General features: G+C 33.5%; 1 protein-coding gene across 8 annotated transcripts in view; it reads left to right on the top strand.

Moving 5' to 3' along the window:
• Window positions 1–23,258, top strand: part of PKHD1 (PKHD1 ciliary IPT domain containing fibrocystin/polyductin) — a 657,820-nt gene that overhangs the window by 481,804 nt on the left and 152,758 nt on the right. For all 8 annotated transcript variants that reach the window (XM_074237180.1, XM_074237175.1, XM_074237181.1 and 5 more), the window contains 3 exons: window positions 344–457; window positions 4,122–4,209; window positions 22,810–22,964. In XM_074237180.1, coding sequence (XP_074093281.1) covers window positions 344–457; window positions 4,122–4,209; window positions 22,810–22,964 — 357 coding nt within the window. The remainder of the gene's footprint in view (window positions 1–343; window positions 458–4,121; window positions 4,210–22,809; window positions 22,965–23,258) is intronic.

Below are 23,258 nucleotides of genomic sequence, written 5' to 3'. Positions count from 1 at the left end.
TTATGTATGTGTGTATGCATTTGTACATGTGTATATATGTTTAAACACAAAAAGATGCTATATATATGCACACAAAACAATTACATAATAAACAGATTAAAATTAGCAAACTTACTTGAATATTTGCAAATAGCTCATTCATTGGAGGTTATAGCTATCTGTATAATTCATATATATATATATATATATATAAAATACAAGTGTGTATTATGTTTAATTTTGAGGCATGTTTATCAGTAACTCTACATAGTCTAATTTATTCTCCTGTCTTTACTTTCTTTAAAGTCTAAGGTAATTCTTAATCTTCAAATGAAGTTACTGAAAAAATTTTCTTTTTAAACAGGTACTCTTTCTGACCCCTTACAAAAAGGACAAACACTTTTGATCCAACTTCAAGTCTCTCAGGGAATCTATTGTGACCGTTTGGATGGAATTACTATTGCTCCAGGAACTATTGGTAGGAATGGGTGTTTATATTTTTTTATTAAGTAAATAAAATGTAGAAGGGTACCAGGGTATTCTAGAATAAAGAGCTGGTTTGACTTCAGCCTACCCTGTATTATCTGCCTCTGAGACATATAGGTTTTATGACCCTGGACAAGTCATTAAACCTCTCAATGTCCCAGACAAGGTTACTAATCTGGTACTGATCTTCATTACAATGTAATCATCTATTTGAATTAAAATCAAACAAATTCAAATTAAATATACTGTACTTATATACTTGTGTGCATGTGAAGTAGGAAGGAGACTTGCTATGTTTTGGATGCATTTTTAATAATTTTGAGATCTTTTTAGATGATCATATCCCAGGGAAACAGACTGGGTGACTATTTACTGATGTTATAATAATAGATCCAACTTAAAAAGTATCATAGAAGAGAACATAACCTAAAATGGATTTTCTCTTTTTTTTCTTTCTTAGAGGAGAGGGATTTAGTGTCATTGTTTTTGTTTCTAGTAATTCACATAAATCTTTTGTTATTAGACTTATCAAAGAATATATCTTTAGTTCCTTGGTTTCAAGTAATATTCTAGCCAGACAAAAGGGTTAATGTCTTAGCAAAGATTTTCTTGATGCAATCCACTATATTCCCTCAGATTTCTCTGTATACACACACAAACACACGCACACACTTACACACACACACACACACACACACACACACACACACACACACACACACAAGGTGTCAAGCTCCATTTTAAACCTTAGTTCAAATTCTCTAGACCCTACAATTCTCAACAATAGCTTTCCCAAGAGAAAGAAGGCAAAAAAAAAATATTTGTGTAATTAGTCCACTTTCTGTCTCCTATAACATCTGGTATGATACAGTTACTTGAAGAATGTTTACTAATTAGCAAGTATAGCAAAACCTCAATGAACTAGAAGATAAATGAATGAAACTTGAAATGTTAGAATGTTTTTCTTCACTTTGATTTATGAGAAAAAGTCAATAAAAAGTTGATAATAGCTTTCTTGAAGGTAAGGAAAGGAGGGAGGAAGAGTAAAGAAAGAATGAAATAAATGACAGAAAAGGAAAAAAGAAATTGGAAAGAAGAAAAAAAGGAAAAAGAAAAGAAGGGACTGAAAGGAAAAGAGAAGAGAAAAACAGAGGTGAGAAGAAAGAGAAAGGAAGACAGGAGAAGGGGAAAGAAAGGAGATGGTGAGTAGAGGAGAAAAGGAGGACAAGAGAGGCGGAGGAGAGGAGAGAAGAAAACTATCCTAATATAGTGTGGGTCATTATAGATTTTTTCCATTTCATACACTTTCTATGGGCTTCACATAAAGAGAAATGATGCAAGAAAATGGAGTAACAAATTTTTGAAAAATGTAAAGCAATAAAAAAGCTCTTGCTAATAAAATAGGAAAAATGTTTTCTATTTAATCTTGAATTAGTCTAACATTTCAATTAATCAATTAATGCACTATTTCTTTGAACATCCTTATTAACAAAGATTAAGAGAAGCTAAATCTGTCCTTTCTGTTGCAATTATTCTTGCTTCATGGTCGATAATTATGGACCCAGAATAAAAGGAGAAAAAACCCCTACTATTTCTTTGTTCATTTCATTCTAGTACCACAAAGACTTGAGAGAAACTCAATTGTGAGATCCTTAAGGCATGTCTTATCATCATCTTTCTATTCCTGTAATACCTGATACTATGCTTTAAACATTTTAACTGCTCATCAAATATTTTTTTGAAAATTAGGTTGATGATGATATTAACAGAATAAACTTCAACAATTCAATAAATATCATTTCTTCTCATTTCCCTCCAAAAGAAGATATTTTTGAGGTTTACTTGAGAATTTAGAATGTACTGGATATTGTCCAAAACTTAATATTAAACTTTGATTCAAGAGGGTAGAAGCTGGAAATCAGAGAACTGCCTCAGATTTTCTATTTAAAGAGGGAACCCAGGGTACCCTCTCTCCTTTCTCTTCCTTCACCCCTCAGCTTTTCAGCTTCTTTTTTATGCATTTTATTTCACATTAGATTTTTAGATCCTTTACACAGCAAGGAATGTCTTTTGCCCTTTTAAAAAAAATTTTAACCACTCTGCTTAGCACGATGTCTTTCATGTAGTAGACTCCTAAAATGTTAATTGCTGGAATGACTAAATATTTTAGGTAGATTCTTTAAAATTAAACTGTTTAAAGGATTTCTACGAACAAAACCCAAGAATAACACAGCTGTATTGGTTACAATTCTGATTATACATAAACCTCTGTGAAACAGAGATAGAGAGATATTAGAGAAATAAGAGATATAGATAATAGAGAAATAGATGATATATAAATGATAAAAATATAGCTATATCAAAGCAGATGATTGATATAAATATATGGATGTTATAGAAAAAGATGATAGAAAGACATCAATGATAAAGTTTTAATTTGTCCTTCATTTTCCAAGAAAAGCAATGACATCGTGAATATGATTAGATAGATATGGATGATAGAAAGATTGATAAATCATGTGGCAACATCAGGAAACAAATTTTCACATTTTCTAGAACCAACAGGCAGAGGCAATCTAATATTTAGTGGTATTAAGAGTCCTTGAAGGAAATAAGAAAGTAACTCTCTACTCAGCTTTATTATCCAACAAACAATCACCCAAACCAAAAAATAACTTAGGACAACAGGTAAAAACATTCATTATTCCTGCTGTTATTTAAAATTGAGTTATTTCTAGGACACAATATATGCGACTGAAAAGCCATTTTAGTTTGTGTTCTCTTCTATGATACCCTTTTAAGTTGTATCTATATAACAGCAAATAATTACCCAGCCTGTTTCCCTGGAATATGATCATCTAAAAAGATCTCAAAATTATTAAAAATGTATCCAAAACACAGCAAGTCTCCTTCTTCCATCACATGCATGCAAGTATATACTTGTATATAATTATTTACAAGTACATAATTTTAATTTATTTGATTTTAATTCAAATAGATGATTGCATTGCAAATGCCTCTAACAATGAATATCTGTGCTAAATGTGTGAAAAATGGCATAAAATAGCAAAACAACAAATTTTTTATATTGACAGTGATTTCAGATGTATTACAGTAGACAGTTATTCTACTATATCTTTCTCTAGAGATTCTACTGACATTTCTGACTTCCTTTAAGTCCCACCCCTCAATTCTAATGTCTTCCCTCTGTAATTATTTCCTATTTATCCAGTATATGATTCACTTTTTATATATTTGTTTGTATATTGTCTCTCTTATTAGATTGTAAGCTCCTTGAGGTCAAGGATTATCTTTTGCCTCTTATATCTCCAGAGCTTACCATAATGGTACCTGGCTCAAAGTAGATGTTTAAAAAATGTTTATCAACTGATTTATTTCTAAGATTGTCATCATCTTTATATTATATAACGTTTCAGTTTCATTACAAGACCCATTAAGTAATCAATGTCATTGTCACTTGTGTATACTTGAGGCAATATAAAGATATTTAGAGCATACACAGTGATCTTATCAGATTGAATGTGAATTTTTCAACATCTGTAATATAGGCTTTTTAAAAATATTATACTTTTTCTCTAGTGATCTTCTCTTGCTATGCTTATTAATTTACTCTTTATATCTTCGACTTGCTCCAGGGGTTTATGGGAAGGTACATCTTCATAGTGCATACCCCAGGAAGGCTTGGACACATCTTGGAGCTGACATTGCATCAGGAAATGAAAGGTGAGAAGTCAAAGTTAGTTTGGGTCAGTATGTATGCTTCCTATTTATACTGCTTCACCTTAAAGTGTTATTTCAATGCATAGCAAATTATTAAATAAAATAGCCTTGAGGACCATTTATTTATAAAAGATTAGAAACTTAGAATTTGGAATAATTTCTTTAGAAATATATAGTTTTAAGTTAAACAAAACCTAACCAGTTCAGAGTAAACAGGGGAGATACTAGGCTATCTGAATTAGTGAAAAGTATGACAGATAAATTTAAAACAAAATACATTTCATTACTTAGAATCATATAGAGTTATTTGAACTAGACTAAAACTGTGATTTAGTAAATATTCTTAAAGAGTTTGCTTCGATGAAAATGCAAATGTTTTATATTCAGCAAATTAATGTTATGTACAATTGTGCTATCACACTAACTTTTTTGTTCTAATTTTTCTTACCTGTTAAGCGAAAGTGTTAAACTCAATAACCTCTAAAGGTTCATCCATTCCTAAATCTATGGTACTAATTGTAAACCATTTATTATTTAAAGTAGTATAGATATTCTCTTATAATTTTATTTACATTAAGGATTTGCTAAGCAATTCTTTTCTCATTCTTCATTTCCCACCTCCATAGATTATAATATAGTTAATTGTCCTCTTGCTCTAGTATTAATTAGTGCCAACTCAGAATTTGTGTCATTTTCTATAGCAGAGATTTTTTTTGTGGAGACTTATGTTTGATTAGGCAAGTTTTCTCTTGAACTTTTGTAAATATCAAGGCTATACAATCAACCAAAGGAAGGGAAAGAGGACCTCCTGGAACAAAAGAAATTTCCTTTGGTGGTATTATCAATAGAGATGAGAAAGTTTGTAATTGGGTCAATTTTTCTTACAAATATGATTTTGATTTGGAAATCCTGAGTTAATGTGCTGGTATAATTTCCAGGAAAAAATATATGACTAGTTATTATACTGACTAGTTATTGTATTATATTTGAGTAGAACTCAAAGAAGATATTAGGGATGGAGAAAATAGATTTCAATTAACTGATCAGTAAACATTTTTAAGCACAATACACTGTGTTAAGGACTGGTCACATGAAAAGAAGCAAGACAGTCCCTGATTTCAAGGAGCTTACAATCTAATGAGGGAGATCTCATGGAAACAATTATATTCAAGGAAGCTATATAGGAGATAAATAGGACACAATTAGCAGAGAGATAGCACCAAAATTAAGTGAGATTGGGGAAAATGTTCAGTAAATGATGGAATTTTAGTGAGGACTTAAAGGAAGCTCAGGAGATTAGTAGGTAGACCAAAGGAGAGAGAATTCAAGCACGGGAGACAGACGAGAAGATTATTAAGAGGCCAGTGTCACTGGATCAAAGAATAAATGTTGGAGAGAAAATGAAAAAAAAAGACTAGAAAGGAAGAAGGGACTAGGTTATAAAGGGCTTTGAATATCAAACTGAGTAATCTCTGTTTGATCCTGGAGGCATAGAAAACCACTGGAGTGACTAGGGATGTGGTAGTGGCATGATCAAACTTATGCTTTAGGAAAATCACTTTAGTGACTGAATGGAAAAGGATTTGAAGCAGAGAGACTTGAGGCAGGTAGGCTACTACAATCATCCAGATATAAGGTGACCAAGGGCTGCCAGAATGGTGGCAGGGTCAGAGGAGAGAAAAGAGATTTTTTGAAAAATATTGCAAAGATAAAATTGACTGGCCTTGGCAATAGATTTGATCTGGGAGGTGAAAAACAAGAGGAATACAGTATGACTTCCAAGAAATGCATCCAAGGGAATGGGAGGAGGTGCTGACAGGAAAGTTAGAAAGTATAGAGGGATTGGGGGAAAGATAATGAGCTCTATTTTGGACATGTTGAGTTTTTGCTGACTCCTGGACATGCAGTTTGACATGTCTGAAAAACTGTTGAAGATGTATGATCTGAGGTTACCAGAAAGACTGGGTCAGGTAAGGTAGATTTGAGAATCATCTGCCCACATCAATCTCCCTCTGCTCCGAACAGTTGTACTTGTTATCTTCCTCAATAACTATTATTGTATTTCTGCTTAACTATTTTGTATATGAAGATGGATTTTGATACTTAGGTATGTTAAAGACTATGAGAGGGAAGGATCTATGTGAGCATTTGTGTGTGGTGTGTGTGTGTGTGTGTATGTATGTGTATATGTATTCCCTTAAATATTTAGCATAGGACCAAAAACACAACAGTCTGCCAATTAACAAAAACCACAGTTACCAAACCCTCCTAAACAGCAAAACAAACCCAAAACAAAACAAAAAACCTTAATTAAAAGAAAGATTTGTATCAAACTGAGTTTTTTAATAGAAATTATAATTTTATAATAATTATAGCAAATATTTATATGGTAAGAATTATTTAAATGCTTCTGATGGCAAAGGTGATGATGATGATGATGATGATGATGATGATGATGATGACAACACTGTGCCAGGCACTTTGATAGGTGCTTTACAATCTTCTTTGATCATCACAACAACCCTGAGAGGTAGGAGATATTATTATCCCACTTTTATAGATGAGGAAATTGAGGCAAATAAATTAAATGATTTCTCCAAAGTAATGCAACTAGTATATATATGGAGCTGGATTGGAACATTAGTCTTTTCTGTCTCTAGATCTGGTTCCCTATTCATTGTACCTTGTACCATGTACCTGTCCATTCAGGTCTTTAGCACCCTTTGAATACCTCTAGATATATTGATCTTAAAAAGTTACTATTATTTCTATTGTGTAAGGTTGCTGTTTCATCCTGAACAGAGACATTAGGAAGTACTGACTACTGTAATAATCAGTAGAGTATTAACTAATCTGAGACCATAAATTCTATAAGGTCAAGAATTGTGTCTTATTTAAAATATGCATTTCCCTCCACATTTAGCACAATCTTTTTTACATTGTAGGGAAACATTAAAATAAGGTTTTTATTGATGTTATTGAGCCTTCAATAAATTTGAATGGGATTGACAAATGATTGGCTATAGAAGAAAAATACCAAATCTTTTATAAAGTCACTAGTCACTCATCCCATAACCATATTTTCCTAGAAGAAAAAAAAAATGTCCCAGACCAAGAATAGCCTAAAGCCTGGGGTTATATGCAGCCATTATCATTTAGCTTTAGCAGAATTTTAGTTCAGCTAACAAGACAGTTTAAATCGTGTATGTTTATATATGTGTGTCTCATACATGGTTTTAAAAGATGTTTAAAGGTGATTTAGGAAGCATACAGTTATTCTCCTTTAACAGTTTGAAAATACACTCTCCTTCAGCTGTGTAATATATTAATGGCAAGAGAATGGAAAATGTGCTGATATTTTGTTTATCCATTTAAAAAGTTATCTTTCAGGAGAGTTCCACTGTGATTATTCATATTTTCCTCCCTTTCTTTTCCCATCTGGTTCCCATTTTTGGTTACAATTATGGTCACAAACAACTTCATCTTTCTGGTTTTATATTCAGAACAATTGAGGTCTCTTCTCTCCCCTGTATGATGCTCATTAACATCAATCAGAGATACTGCATGCATCAAGGATTGGAACATTCATTAAGCCCAGAATCTTTGAAATGATGGAGGTGGAAACTGGGGGAGTGAGAGTAGAACCAGGTGACAAGGATATTATGATATGGGAGTAAAGCAAAACCTAATATTTGGATAGCATCCACCCATTCATCCATTTTGTTATGAATCTTTTATAATAATGAGGATGATGGTTTATATTTATTCATCACCTACTCTATGGGAGGTCCCATAGATTATAGGCAAACTTTAGGATTATAAAGATGAAAAATTATATATTCCTTGGCTTCAAGGATCTTGCAATCTACTAGGGGATAGGACATGTATATAAATAAATATATTGTAAACTATGAGTATGGATGACTCAAAATACAGTCATTAGTAAAAACAGGAGAGAGCTCATATTTATTCCCAGAAGTGACTGATAAGTTTACAGGCAGAACTGAAAGCTGATCCCTAGCTATTTGTGACAAACTATAGGTAAGAATTTGATTTTGAAAAACAGAAGAATGAATAAGTGGTTGGAGTGATTGGGTAAAAGCTGAGGATTTATGGAGGACTGGGGGAGTTATTCAGGTATCTATCTTTAGGTTTTTGGAAGCTGCATTACAGTTCTTCAGATAGGCATCCCCAAAGGATTCAGATAACCCTCCTGCACGAATGTACATTTCAGAAATAAAGAAAAGATTGACCATCAAGTCATAATAGGGAAAGATGTGCACAGTTACTGTGAGCAGATGAAATCAAGAAAACACAAGATCCTTTTTATGACTGTCTATAGGTTTATATAGATTTATGATGGTGAGACTGTTTCATTTCTGTCTTTGTACCCCTAGCACCTAGAACCATTGTGTCTGACCAATAGGGGGTGCCTAAAAATGCCTGTTAATGGATAGGTTGATGTCCATGGAATGATTAATAATATCTGTCCTTAAATTATTCATGACTATTAGCCTGAACTTCCTCCCCTTTTGCACTTTGAACAATAAAGTCATAGACTTTAGGGGTAGACAGGATCTTAAAGTTCATCTAATTCATTTCCTATAATTTAAAACTAAGGAACCTGAGTCTCAAGGAGTTGAAGCAACTAACCCAAAGTCACATAGGAAATGAGAGTAGGGACAGGATTTAATCCCAGGTTCTCTGACTCCAAATTCAGTGTTTTTTCCACACAATACCTTTTACTTGATATCATGGTTATATACAAGTTTTATCTTCCTTCTCCTTTTGAAATTAAAAACTGTGTGAAGACAGATGTCTTACTGTGCCTAGCAGAGAACCATATACATCAATGGTGTTAAGTAAATGCTTGTTTATTCATTAGACTTCTTTAACTGCTCCTCTCTCTCTCCAGTGCCTCTCCTTCTTCCTTACAACCTCCGATCAAGTTATCTTTATGAATTTCTTAAAGTACTTACCAAGAACAAATTTATTCCCAAGACACATATTTCAGGACCACTGCTTCATTAAGCAGAGACAAAACATGACCCAGGGCATTTTCAATATATTATTGCCCAGGGTGAGGAACTCCTTCTCTTCACTGCTTTGAGACTGTCTTCATCCCTGAGTGGTGAAGGGAGATTTAAGGCTAAGGACTCCATTCCTTAAATGGAAAGAATGCTGAATGTAGGACCTGAAGGAAAGGAATAAAGAGAAGACAGGGCATTTTAGGCAAAGGAAATGATGAAAACAAAATGTACAGAGGAGGATAAGCCTATTACTTACTCATTTCTATAATATTCAACCCTGATGATAGATTCCAAGCAAGAAAGGACCTGAAAGAACATTGGTTCATTCTTCTCTTTTTACAGATGAAGAATTTGAGAGTGAAAGAGGGTAAAGAATTTATTCAGTCACATGGCCAGCAAGTAGTTGAAAAAATATTTGATCTCAACCTTTTGTCAGTGTCATAGTTAGGCCACTGATAGATGTGTGAATTTGGACAAGTCATGTAATATCTCTTGACCAAAGTTTCATTTCAGTGGTTTGTTGGGGAGAGCAATGTATTAAGCCTCTGGACTTGACTCCCAGGACTAATATTTACAATTTATGTGACTCTTAATCTCTCTGAATCTTGTTTTCATCATCCATAAAAGGAGGGAATTGGATTAAATAATTCCTGAAAGGGAAACGGCAAAGGAAAGGAAGAAGACTTTATTATGCATCTTCTATATGCCAGTACTATGCTTTAAAAATATTATCCCAATTGATTCTAAGTGAAGGGAGCAGAATCAAAAGAACATTGTACACATTAACAACAACAGTGTGAATTGATCAACCTTGATGGATGCAGCTCTTAGCAGTTCAAAGACAACCTAGGACAACCCTAGGAGACCTGCTATGGATAGTGCTATCCAAATCCAGAGGAAGAAAATAAAACAAAACAAACAAAAACATACAGAATCTGAATGAACACTTTATTCACTTTTTAAAAATTTCTCATATTTTTCTTTCTTATCTCACTGTTTTCTTAATTTTCTCTTACTCCAAATTATTTTTTTTTAAGATTTTTCAAGGCAAATGAGGTTAAGTGGCTTGTCCAAGGCCACACAGCTAGGTAATTATTTAAGTGTCTGAGGCTGGATTTGAACTCAGGTACTCCTGACTCCAGGCCAGTGCTCTATCCACTGTGCCACCTAGCCACCCCACTCCAAATTCTTCATACAGAAATTGACTAATTTGTAAACATGTTAAACACAAATGTGTATGCATAATATTCACCAGTGTGTTTGCTGATAAAGGGCAGGGGGTTGGAACATAGAGTGGAAGGAAATTATGTAACCTAAAAATATGCATATGCATGTGGATGATTGTTAAAAGAAACTTTTATGACTTGTAATTGGATAAATAAAATGAAATGCCAATTGTAAAAAAATTAAATTTTATTTATTTAAGGCAATGGGGTTAAATGACTTGCTCAAAGTCATACAGCTAGGCAATTATTAAGTGTCTGAGGCCAGATTTGAAGTCAGGTCCTCCTGACTCCAGGGCCCCTGCTTTATCTATTGTACCACCTAGCTGCCCCCCCCCAAATTTAAAAATATATTGTCAAGGGGACAACTAGGTGGTGCAATGAATAGAGCATTGGTCCTGGAGTCAGGAGGACCTGACTTAAAATTCAGTCTCAGACACTTAGTAAACACACACCTAACTGTGTGACCTTGCCTTGCAAAAACCTAAAAATTTTATATATATGTTTCCCAATTGATCTCTGAGATTCACTTCATTTCTAGATAGATCTCATAAAATTTATTTTGAGTATCTGCTATATATAGTGTATATCATACTGGCAGATACCAAGACAGTCTATGGAATCAATGGAACTGTCGTAAGAGATATTTCAGACATTCTTTATTATATCAACTTTGTCAAATCACCCAATCTCTCTGAACTTAAAGTTCCTTATCAATAAAATCAGGATCAAATTTATACTATCTATCTCATATGGCATTGTGAATCCAAACAGCCAAGAGGTACAGTGATTAGAATGTTGATTTTAGAGTTAGGAAGCAGAGTGGTAAAATATTATTTCAGGCACTTGCTAGGCATGTGACCCTAGGCAAAAAAAAATTGGTGTTCTTTCACCCTCAGCTTCCTCATGAGGAGAATGGATCTAATGACCTCTGAAGTCTTTTCCCTCTTTGAATCTATGATCTAGGTTGAATACCAGAGAATTGACTAAAGCATTTTATAGCAAAAAAATTCTTAAGTTCTGGGCAGTTTTAAAATATTATTTTTTGGATCACAATATTTACTCAGGTTTTTGACTTGAGTTATTTTGAAAGTGCTTTGATCCTAAAGATTTCCCTATGCAGAATGAAGACTCTAAAGAGCAACAGAACCCACCAGAAAAGTAGGGAAATACTTTTTGGTGAGAAATCTTGGAAGAACTTAAGTAAAAGCTCTGTCACATGTCTAAAAAGGGAGGCTAGCTCAGTGTAAATGGGATAGGTAGGAAGTCAGCTAGAGATTTTTAGCCACAGCACATCTAAGGTCCCAGTGTAGCAGTGATGGTCCCAATTCCACCTCAGAGAGCAAGGTTTTGAGTCCTGGGAAACTGGTCCAGCCATGGGCTACCTTAGCACAAAGAGCAAACCAGGAACAACAGAAATGCCAGAGCCAAAATCCAAAGACCAAAGCCCTAGCCAGCAAAAAATAAAAAATTTGGAACTTTACCCCCTATATTACAAGACCAATTTTATCAGTTGACAAAATGACTGAAAACAAACAAAGAATTATTAGCCATTGACAGCTACTCTTCTGATAGGTGTGATAAAAATGCCATCTCAAAAGAAGAAAGCAGTGACAAAATATTTACATGTGAATCCTTTAAGCCTTAATTCCAAAAAAGACTTCTTAGAAGAGCTCAAAAATAATTTTAAAGACCAAAGAAGAGTGGAAGAAGAAAAATAGAGAAAAGAAATGAGTTTTGCAGGAGAATTATGAAAAATTAACTGAAGAAAATAATAATTTTGAAAGTAAAATTGACCAAGTGGAAAATAAAATTAACCAACTTGAAAAGGAAACAACAAAGCTAACTGAAGAAAATAAAATCTTAAAATTTGGAATTGGACATATAGTAATGAATGACTCTGTAAGACACCAAGATTCTATTAAACTATAACCAAAAGACTGAAAAATAAAATAAAATGTAAAGTATTGCTTATGCAAAGCAACCACCCTGAAAATAGATCCAGAAGAGGTAATTTACGAATTATTGATCGACCTGAAAACCACAATCAGAAAACAGAGCATGGGCAATATCACATGGGATTTTATCATGGAAAACTATCCTAATATCTAGAACAAGAAGGAAAAATTATCCTTGAAAGAATCCATTGATTGCCATAAAAAAGGAGATATCAAAAATAAAAATAAAAGCAATAAAATATGTTGTAGCCAAATTTCAGAAATCTCAGCTAAAGGAGAAAATACTACAAGTAGTAAAAAAAGAAGCAATTAAAATATACCACAGAATCATAGTCAGGATTATTCAGGACTTAGTAGTTTCAACATTAAAAGGACTGGAGGGCCTGGAATATGATATTTTGGAAGACAATGGAGCTTGGATTACAACTAAGAATCAACATCGCTGCAAATTTTTTTCAGGGGAAAAGATGAATTTTTACTGAAATAGAGGACATATGCATATGCATTTGGATGATTGTCAAAAAACATAATATGAAATAAAATAAAACTAATAGATAAAAGACTACAATTGAACAGAAAATTTGATCTTCAATTACAATACTCAAGAGATGCATAAAAAGGTAAATGTAAGGGGGTCTTAACTCTTGAGAACTGCATTTCTTTTAAGTAAATTGAAAAGAACATATTTAGACATAGTTTGTGGGTATAAATTGATTGTGGTGTGATCAGACTTTTAGCTCTTGATGGGTTGTATATTCCTATTGGGTTAGTGAAAGGGAGGGGACTTGAAAAGTGGATGTGGGTATAAATTAACTGTGATGTCATCTAACTCTCTGTTGTACTTATATTGGGGCAGTTGGAGGGATTGCTCTTGAAAAAAGGGTATGAGTTTAAGTTGATTATGATTCAAGGATGCTTATTATTTTTGAATATTGTACTTCCACCAGGACAGTTGAAAGGAGTATGCTTTGATAGAGGGTGTGAGTACAAGGCAGGTATAAATAATTAAGACATGGAAAAGAGTATTATACTGGAAGAAGCATTAGGGTATAAATTCCACATGATGAGGTGCAAAGGTTCTATTATAGTAAAGGACAAGGAAGGAGGGTGTGAGCCCTTAGTCCATATCACTTTCAACAGACTTAATTCAAAGAGAGAATTACATACATTCCTGAATAGCTTTAGAAATTTATCCTACCAGACAATGTAGTAGGGAGAAGGAGAAATAAAGGAGAAAGTGAGGCTGATAAAAGGGAAGGGATAAGGAAAAATAAAGGTAAAGTTAAAGTTGAAGTAAAATTTTTAAAAAGTAAATTCAAAGGAAAAAGAGAGAAGAAGAGGTCATAGGGCTGGGAGAAGAGAAGGCATGTTAAGAGATACAGCATTTAGAAGCAATACTTTGGGGAAAAGGGATAATGGAAAAGAAGAAAGAAAAGTACAAAGAAGAAGATAGGATGGAGGGAAATACAGAATTAGTAATTCTAACTGTTAATGTGAATTGGATGAACTCTCCCATAATATAGAAATGGATAGCAGAGTGGCTTAACAATCAAAATCCTACAGTAATATTATTTACAAGAAACATTTGAAGCAGAGAGATTCAGATTAATGGGAAAACACTGGAACAGAATATATTATGCTTCAGCTGCAGTTAAAAAAAAGGAGTAGCAATACTGATCTCAAACAAACCAAAAGCAAAAAATAAAACTAATTAAAAGAGATAAAGAAGGAGAAAGACATTGTAAAGCTAAGGCTAATTACTGTATGTATTTGTGAAATTTTGTGAAATATTCCATATAAATGCCTCTCAATTGAAGAATGGTTCCACAAACTATGGTATATGAATGTTATAGAGTAGTATTATTCTGTAAGAAATCATAAGCAACTTGACTTCAGAAAAGCCTAGAAAGATTTGCATGAATTGATGCTGTATGAATGAAGTGAACACACAACCAGGAGAACACTACACATTATCAGCAACATCATGAGATCAACTATGATGGAAGCAAGTTCTCTTAGCAGTTCAGCGATCATGAGAGACCTGTTAAGGAAAATGTCATCCACACCCAGAGAAGAAACTATGGTTTCTGAATGCAGAGTAAAGCAGACTGTGCTCACTTTCTAAAACTTCTTTTGTTTTTTTCCTTTCTTCTTAGAGTTTCCCCCCTTAGTTCTAATTATTTTTTCACAATATGAATCATAAGGAAACATGTCAAAAATGATTGTATATGTGCAACCTACATCAAATATTTGCTGCTATGGGGAGGGGGGAGGGAAGAGAAGGTAGTAGAAAAGTTTGAAACTCAAAAGGTTGAAAAAGAATGAATATTGAAAACTATTCATGTAATTGGAAAAAATTTTACAAAATGGCAAAAAAGGTAGGCTGGATAAGATATGTGATTAAAAAATCATAACAGAAGATTCATAGGATGAACAAATCCAAAAAAAGATAAAAACAGATTGGTTTAGAAAAAATAAGATTTCCTTCTACATCTTATTTATGAGAGCAATCTGTTTTATGTGCATAAAGATCATATGTTCAAAGCACCGTGTTTCATACATAGTAAATGCTTAATTCGGGTTTTTTATTTTAATTCATCCCTTCATTTTTTTTTTATAAATTTAACTTTAGTATATCTTTTATCCCGGTCAGTTGTACTCTTTTTCATTCACTTCCTTTGAGAGACTTGACAACATGGATTCAAATTTTTATATTCTGCTAATCATTTCTTCAGCATAAATCATCAATTTTACCATAGGTTCTCTTTTAACTCTTGCTTTCAAGATTCTTATTTTTCTCTTCAACCACTTAAGAGCACCTTTTCATGACTCTAGGCTCTCTTGAGAATCCAAAATGGTCCTCCATCTCATCTGTTGTTGATTTTATTTCTTTCTTCTTGCAGTTTTTTAGGTAGAGGAATTTGATGTCATTTGGATGTCTCAGTGATCATCTTCCCTTCTATTTTAATATCTTCTCTATTAATTTATATGCATGTGTTCTAGATTTTTCACTTATTTCCTCCTGATATCTCTAGTAGTTTCAGGTTTTTCCCCTTAAATTTCCCTTTGGACTACTTTCTGATTCTTTTCCTTTCCTCAAAACCAACTCAAACTTCTTTTACACAAAGAATTCACTTTTCAGTGGCCTTGGTCCATATCTCATAAGACTTCGAGGTGGATAGGAATGGTTGCATAGGGATCACACTTCCCTTTTCTTCAGGGCTACTGATTCTCTTCCCTATTCCCTCTTTTCTTTAATTCTCTGGATAAGCCCTATTGCGTTTTGCAGCCAATAGAAGCAGAGCATGCTTCAGTCTACTTTCATTTCCTCTCCTCTGCAAAGGGGTTGGACAGAGTTGAGGTTTGCTGCTAGTTGCCACAGAAAAATGGGGTGAGTCAAGGGCAGGATATGCTGGCAGAAACTACAACAGGAATAAAGAAATTTCTGAATGGATCTCAGAGTGCAGGCCAGTGGGCTAGCTCCTGCCATATTGTCAGAACAGAACAGGAGTTAGGGGAAAGGGGTGCTAAATGAGCAGGTTAAAAATTAGGGTCTTCTCTTCTCTGTTCTTAATTCATCAGAGTGTTAACTTTGTAAGACTTGTTGATGTTAACTTGTGTAGATAACTTTGAGCTATTGCATATAATTCCCATTTTAGAAAGTTATTAAGAGTTATTAAAGAAAATGTGTAGTCCTCCATGTTGTTGGCCAATTTATTTGAAATCATATTGAAAAATTGCATATAATAAAAATATGCTAAAAATTTTTGGGGGGTGGAAACTGAGGTGGTGTCCATCAGTTGGGGAATAGCTGAACAACTTTTGGTATATGAATAAAATTTAAAAATATTATTCTGTAAGAACTCATGAGCAGAAAGATTTCAGAAAAACCTGGAAAAACATATGAACTAATGCTCAGCGAAGTGAGCAAAACCAAGGGAATATTGGATACAACAAGAGCAACATTGTGTGATGTTCAACTATGATAGACTTATCTCTTCTCAGCAGTACAGTGATCAAAAATATTTCTAAAAGACTTGTGGTGTAAAATGCCATACACATCCAGATAGAGAATTATAGAATTTGAATGCACATTTGTACTTTTTAAAATTTGTTTTTTGCTTTTCCTTTCTCATGGTTTTTCCTTTATGTTTTGATTCTTCTTTCACAGCATGACTAATGTGGAAATGTGTTTAACATGGTTGTGCATGTAAAGTATAACACTTTGTTTTCTCTTTTGGGAAGTGGGGAAGGAAGGAAGAAATGGAGAGCATTTTACAAAAACGAATGATGAAAACTGTATATGTAATTGGAAATAAAATAAAATAAAGAGTGCATGAAAAGATTTATGGATAAGGGAAGTGTTTAGGATCAAAGAAGATATGGGGAGTATTATTTAAAATTGTTTTTGCTTGTAATTGGAAAAAGATACAGCCTAAAAATCTACTAGAAGACTTCCACTAATAGGCAGCCTATTATCTATCAAAACATTTCATTCCAGTTTTGGACAGATCCAAATGTCGGGAAATTGTTGTTTTAATTGAGAGGTGATGTACCTTTATAATGTCTGCGTGTTGTTGTCAACTCTTCCCTTTGGAGACAAAAAGGAAAATTGTAATGACCCCTTTGCATAATAATTCTTCAAGCACTTGAAGGCAAATGCTTCAATCTATCAAATAGCCATTATCAACGTTGCATTTGACCTGGTCCCAGTCCTCTTGCCATCCTAGTTTCTGTTCCTCTGAATTCACTTCACTTTGACACTGTTTTCCTAAAACAAAACAACTAAAGCTAAACCTCAAACTCCCAATACAGTCTGAGGATTATCATAATGAAGGGAGGAGGTTAAATGAAAGACATTTTAAATACCAAACCAAGGCTTTTATATTTTTTTCCTGGAGGTGATAGGGAGCTATTGGATTTATGGACTAGGGGCTGACTTGATTAGATCTTCACTTTAAGAAGATCAGTTTTACAAGTGAGTGAAATGTGGACTGGATTGGGGTGAAACTTAAGGAAACCAACCAAAAAGCTATTGAAGTATTCTAGGTGTAAGATGATATGAGTCTGCACCAGGTTAGGGATAATAGTGTCAGATGAGAGAAGAGGGCATGTAAAAGAGAAGTCACAAAGATAGATATGACAGGACCAGGCAATGATTAGTTATGAAGATGTCTGTGTGATCCTGGACAAGTCACTTAAACCCAATTCACACACACACACACACACACACACACACACACAAACAGACACAACCATAGTAGAGTCTGACAGATAAAGTAGAGAGTAAGGAGTTGAGGATGATGCTACCTAGGTGATCAAGCAGTTAGGAGTATGGTAGGAATTAATTAATGGGAAGCTTGAGAAGAGACCACAATAATTTTTAAAAATTAATTAATTAATTGATTGATTGATTATTCATCCTTATACATGTATATTTTTAAGTTACAAAATTTCCTTCCATCCTACCTTCCCAACCCCTGCCCCTCAGTGGTGAACAATCAGGTTAGCATTGTACATCCATATTTTTTGATAAACATGCTTAGTCATTTTCAGAATGAGGAATTAGGATTAAGGGAAAGATTTTACATATATATATGCATATATATATGATAATTTTTATGAAATGTTCATAAGATTCCAAAGGGTTATTTTTTTTTGTTTCTGTTTCTGTTTTGTTTTGTTTTTCTTCCTCTGGATGGGTATAACTTTGCCCATAGCCAATCTCATTAGGTTGTCCTAGCTCTCTGAACTGCTGAGAGGAGCTGCTTTCATCAAGGTTGATCATCTCACAATGTTGTTGCTAATGTATACATTTTTCTCTTGGTTTGTTCTCTTCACTCAGCATCAGATCCCATAAGTCATGCGATGACTCTCAAGAGTCCGACCATTTATGTTTTCTTATAGAGCAATATTTCATAGTATTCATGTACCATGATTTGTTTAGCCATTCACCAATTGATGAGTATCCTTTATTTTCCAATTCTTTGCCACTACAAAAAGAACTGCTATGAATATTTTGCAACATGTGGGACTTTTCCTATTTTTTATGATTTCTTCTGGATTTAGTCTTAGAATTGGAATTTCTGGGTCAATGGGTAAGAACAGTTTTATTGCTCTTTGGTCATAGTTCAATTGCTCTCCAGAAAGGTTTCATTCTTTCACAACTCCACCAGCAATGCATCAATGTCCCAATCCTCCCATAACCTCTTTAACATTGATCATTTTCCCTTTTTTATCTTGACCAATTTGATAGGTGTGAGGTGATAACTCGTTTTAATTTGCATTTCTCTAAGCAACAATAATTTGGAGCATTTTTTCATTTAATTATATGTAGCTTTAATTTCTTCATTTGAAAACTGTCCATTCATATCCTTTGACCATTTATCAATTGGGGAATGATTTGTAACCTTACAAATTTGATGCAATTCTCTATTTATTTTAGAAATGAGACCTTTATCAGAACTCCTTGTTGCGAAGGGAGGCCATAACTGTTAAAGCAGATGAAGAAAGTTTTAGCTTTAGTGGCTGCCTTGCCATATTATTGATGTGATAATGAACTTGAATCCACTTAAAACAACTTTACTACTCTATTATCTATCCCAGCAAGTTCTTAAGAAATTGATATTTTGAACTTAATTGCATACTTAATATTTATTTCTATTAAATTTTAGTTGCTAAATGATCAATGATTCCATCCTTTTGAATAATGATTCTGTCATCCAATATATTATCTGTCCCTCCAGGATTTGTAACATATATGTGTGTATAGGAGCATGTATGACTGTAATTCAACTGCATATAATAATCTGGCAATAACAGTTAGCAAATAAAAAGCATTTTAAAGTTTACGAAGTATTTTTCATATTATTTCTTTGATTTTAAAACAAAACCAAATCCTGTGAAATAAGAACTGCTACTATCCCTACTTTACACATGAAGAAATGAGTCTGAGAGCAATTATGGATTTGCTCAGGTCACATAGCTACAGAGTAACTGAGGCAAGATTTCAATTCAGGTTTTCTTGACTCCAAGTCCAAGGTTCTATTCACCTACCTGCCACAAGCAAACAAATAAACAAATGAATGAATGAATATTGAAGTGATATGCAGATAGCTAGCTAGCTAGATAAAAATTGAAGATTAGGAGACTAGAGGGTTAGGAAAACAAAGTACCTAAGGTTTAGATTTCTCTGTAGTCATTTTCATAGAAGTTTTAATGGGATTGAAACTCTGGTAATGATTAGAATTCCAAAAGAGAATTTAAGAGAGTAATAATATTAAGGCCAGGGAGAGGACTTTTTGGTAATTCTCAAGCTTACAAAAAAGGGGAGCAAATGAATTCAAACATGGTAGAAACATCTTTTACCAGAATCAAAATAAGCAACCAAAAAGTATTTTTATTAATTGTTCCTTATCTCTGCTGGCACACAGAATTATGCTTCGTGTACTGTAGTCATTTAATAAGTGGTTATTGAATGAACAAATCAATGAATTCATCCTGTATTAATCCAAATACTTCTTTCTCTGGGCATTCTTTTTAATGTAATAAAGTTTCTTTCCTTTTTTTTAAAGATTTTATTTATTTTGAGTTTTACAATTTTTACCCTAATCTTACTTCCTTCCCCCCCCCCTCACAGAAGGCAATTTGCCAGTCTGTAAAGTTTTAAACTCTCAAGAAAAAAGCAACAAATAAGGGAAAACATAGAGAAGGTGAGTTCATGACACTCATCTTCCTCTTTTTTCAGTATTTGTTCATTAGTTTCTTATTTAGGATAGACTCTAGATACAAATTGTGATTCTAACATTACATGCCTTTAGAATAAGAAAATAAGGGTTCATCAGAAATAATTTTGCTTAATCAAAACATCTGTTTTTAATTAAAGGTGCTATTAAAAACTTCGATATAATTCAATGTAATACAACAGGCATTTAGTAAATACCTACTGTATACAAGGAACCATATGAGGCACTGCAGGGGAAACTTCATAGAGCCTAGCCCATTTTAACTATATTCCCCTTTTCTTTATACTTTGTGCAATTTGGAAAACTGTTGAGAAGGAGGAGACAGAGCATGTCTTTTTTCTTTCTTTTTTAGTTACCCTAAGTGTAATTGATTTGAAAGACTGAGAATACTTATACTTTTTTCCTGCAAATTTGATGACCCCTGATGTAATAGTATATTTTTTACTGTCACTACTCTTTCCTGGTGTAGCTTCAATCTATCTGACCACCTATTCTAAATCTTCTTTGTTGGCTGGTCATCTTGACACCTAAACTTTGAGTATTTCTTGAGCTTCTCATTTGGTTCTTTTCTTTTCTATTTTTATACTAAGGGTTCTTAACCTGGAGTCCACAAATTTATGAAGAGATTACTTCAGGGGATCTGTTCATTTTGATGGGAAAAGCATCATTACTTTTTTTTCTTTTGGGGTTTTGCAAGGCAATGGGGTTAAGTGACTTGCCTAAGGTCACACAACCAGGTAAGTATTATATGTCTAAGGTTGGATTTGAACTCAGGTCCTCCTGACTCCAGGGCTGGTACTCTATCCATTGTGCCACCTAGTTGCCCCATTATTTTTTTAAATCAATCTTTAAATGAACTAAAGCATTTCTATCCATTATTTAAAAATTATTATTCTGAGAAGGGTTCCATTGCTTTCACTAGACAATTAGTGAAAAAAAAATACATTTTTTAAAAAAAGAAATCCTGCTCTATACTCTCTTGTTTGGTAAATTTCTGTGAGTTATATGTCTCCCATAAACCTTAATTTCCTATTAAAAATTGAATGTCCCAGAGACATCTCAGACTCAATATATCAGAAACTGAACTTCTCCTTTTCTCTCTCAGTCCCCCAGATTCATAACTTTGGTGTTATTCTCATTTCCTTACTCTCTCTTATCCTACATATTCAATCACTTGCCAGATCTTGATATCTCTGTCTTCCCAGCGCCTCACAAATCTGCTTCCTCTCTGATCACACAGTCCTTAGCTAAATTAAAGCCTTTGTCTCCATTCTTGCTCAATTGTTTCAGTTGTACCCAACTCTTTGGGACTCTATTTGGAGTTTTCTTAGCAAAGATATTGGAATGACTTGCCATTACTCTCTCCAAATTATTTTACATCTGAAGAAACTGAGGTAAACATAATTAGGTGACTCACCCAGGATTACACAACTCATGATTGTCTGAGATCAGATTTGAACTCAGGAAAATAAATCTTCCTGACTCCAGGCTTGGTACTCTATCCAGTGTGTCACCCAGCTGCCTTCAATTAAAAAAAAAATTAGCTAACAAAACAAAATTATCTCACCCAATATCCCTCAACCACTAGAAAAAAAAAACAAAACAAAAATTCTCTTAACAAATATGCATATTTAATCAAAACAAATTTCTTCCTTGTTTATGTCTAAATTGGTATAGCTCATTTTGCATATTGAATTCATTATTTCATTTGGGTAGCATTCTCATTATTAACACTCTGGAATCATGATCAGTCTTGAATTAATTATAAGTCCTTTAAATCTTACTATTTTTTTTTTAGTGCAATGTTGTTACGTGGATTCCCTACCTTAAGTTTCTCACTCCACCTCACAAGTTCATTCTATATACTAAGGCCAGAGTAAGCTTCCTTCAGTATAAATCAGACCATGTGATTTCCCTACTCATTTAACCCCATGGTGATGGCTTTTTATTGCTTCTAAAGCAAAATATAAACTCTGTTTTGCCTTTTCAAACCCTTCATAACTTAGCTGTAACCTCTTTTTTCCGGTCTCTTTATATAATCCTTCCCTACAGGATTTTCCTGTCTAGCCAAAATGGTCTTCACACTTTTCCTCACATTTGACACTTCATCTTTAGTCCTCATATCTTTGTATTGATTATGTCCAAAATGTATTTCTTCCTTAGCTTTTCTTGATAGAATTCCTTACTGCCTTTAAAATGAAGCTCAAATAGCATCTTCTGCACTAAATATTTTATAATTTTCTTATTTGATGTTTTCTTGCATACTAAACTATCTGATGCTGCATAAGGAAATGGCAAACCACTCTCTTAACCAAGAAAACCCCAAATGAGTCACAAAGAGTTAAACACAACTAAAATTAAGTCATACAACAATCCATTTAACTACTTTACATAAATCTGTATTCATTTATATTGATGTTGTATATACTATATATATATATATACATATATATATACACATACACACACACATACATATATATTTTTTCTCTCCCACAGTAACATATAAGCTTCTTGTTAAATGGTATTGAGTCATTCTTTGTACTTCTATCTCCAATATCTAGCAGAATGTCTGGCATATAGTAGTAGACACTTAATAAATGCATACTGATTGTTTCATTCTATTCCCCTCCTTATGATGCTACAGGATTTTTGTGGAAGATGCTGTAGATTGGAGACCACAAGATAAGATTGTACTGAGTTCTTCATCTTATGAACCTCATGAAGCAGAAATCCTCACTGTAAAGGAAATCATGGGTCATAATGTTAGAATCCACGAGTTCCTTAGCCACCGACACCTTGGTAAGGACTTTGACAATGAAGAATTCAATGAATCTTTGTGACTGTATCCTATAACTTGCTGAAAGAATTATGTAGTTTAATAAATTATATTGCAAACTGACCTCAGAGACTGTGAAGTCTAATCTTAGCTCTTCTATCAAATTGTATGAAGATTCATTATCTGGGTTGATAAATGCCATTACTTTTCTGGCAGTGATGAAAGTCATAATATCTAGATGTTGAAGATGTTAGAGATCATCTAGTTCAATTATCTTACTTTATAGATGGAAAAATTAAGGCACAGAGGGATTAAGT

The sequence above is a fragment of the Macrotis lagotis genome, chromosome 5 (assembly GCF_037893015.1).
Source record: "Macrotis lagotis isolate mMagLag1 chromosome 5, bilby.v1.9.chrom.fasta, whole genome shotgun sequence".
In the NCBI taxonomy this organism is placed as follows: Eukaryota; Metazoa; Chordata; class Mammalia; order Peramelemorphia; family Peramelidae; genus Macrotis; species Macrotis lagotis.
The sequence above is the reverse complement of the archived record's forward strand: the minus strand, read 5'-3'. Positions and strand labels throughout refer to the sequence as shown.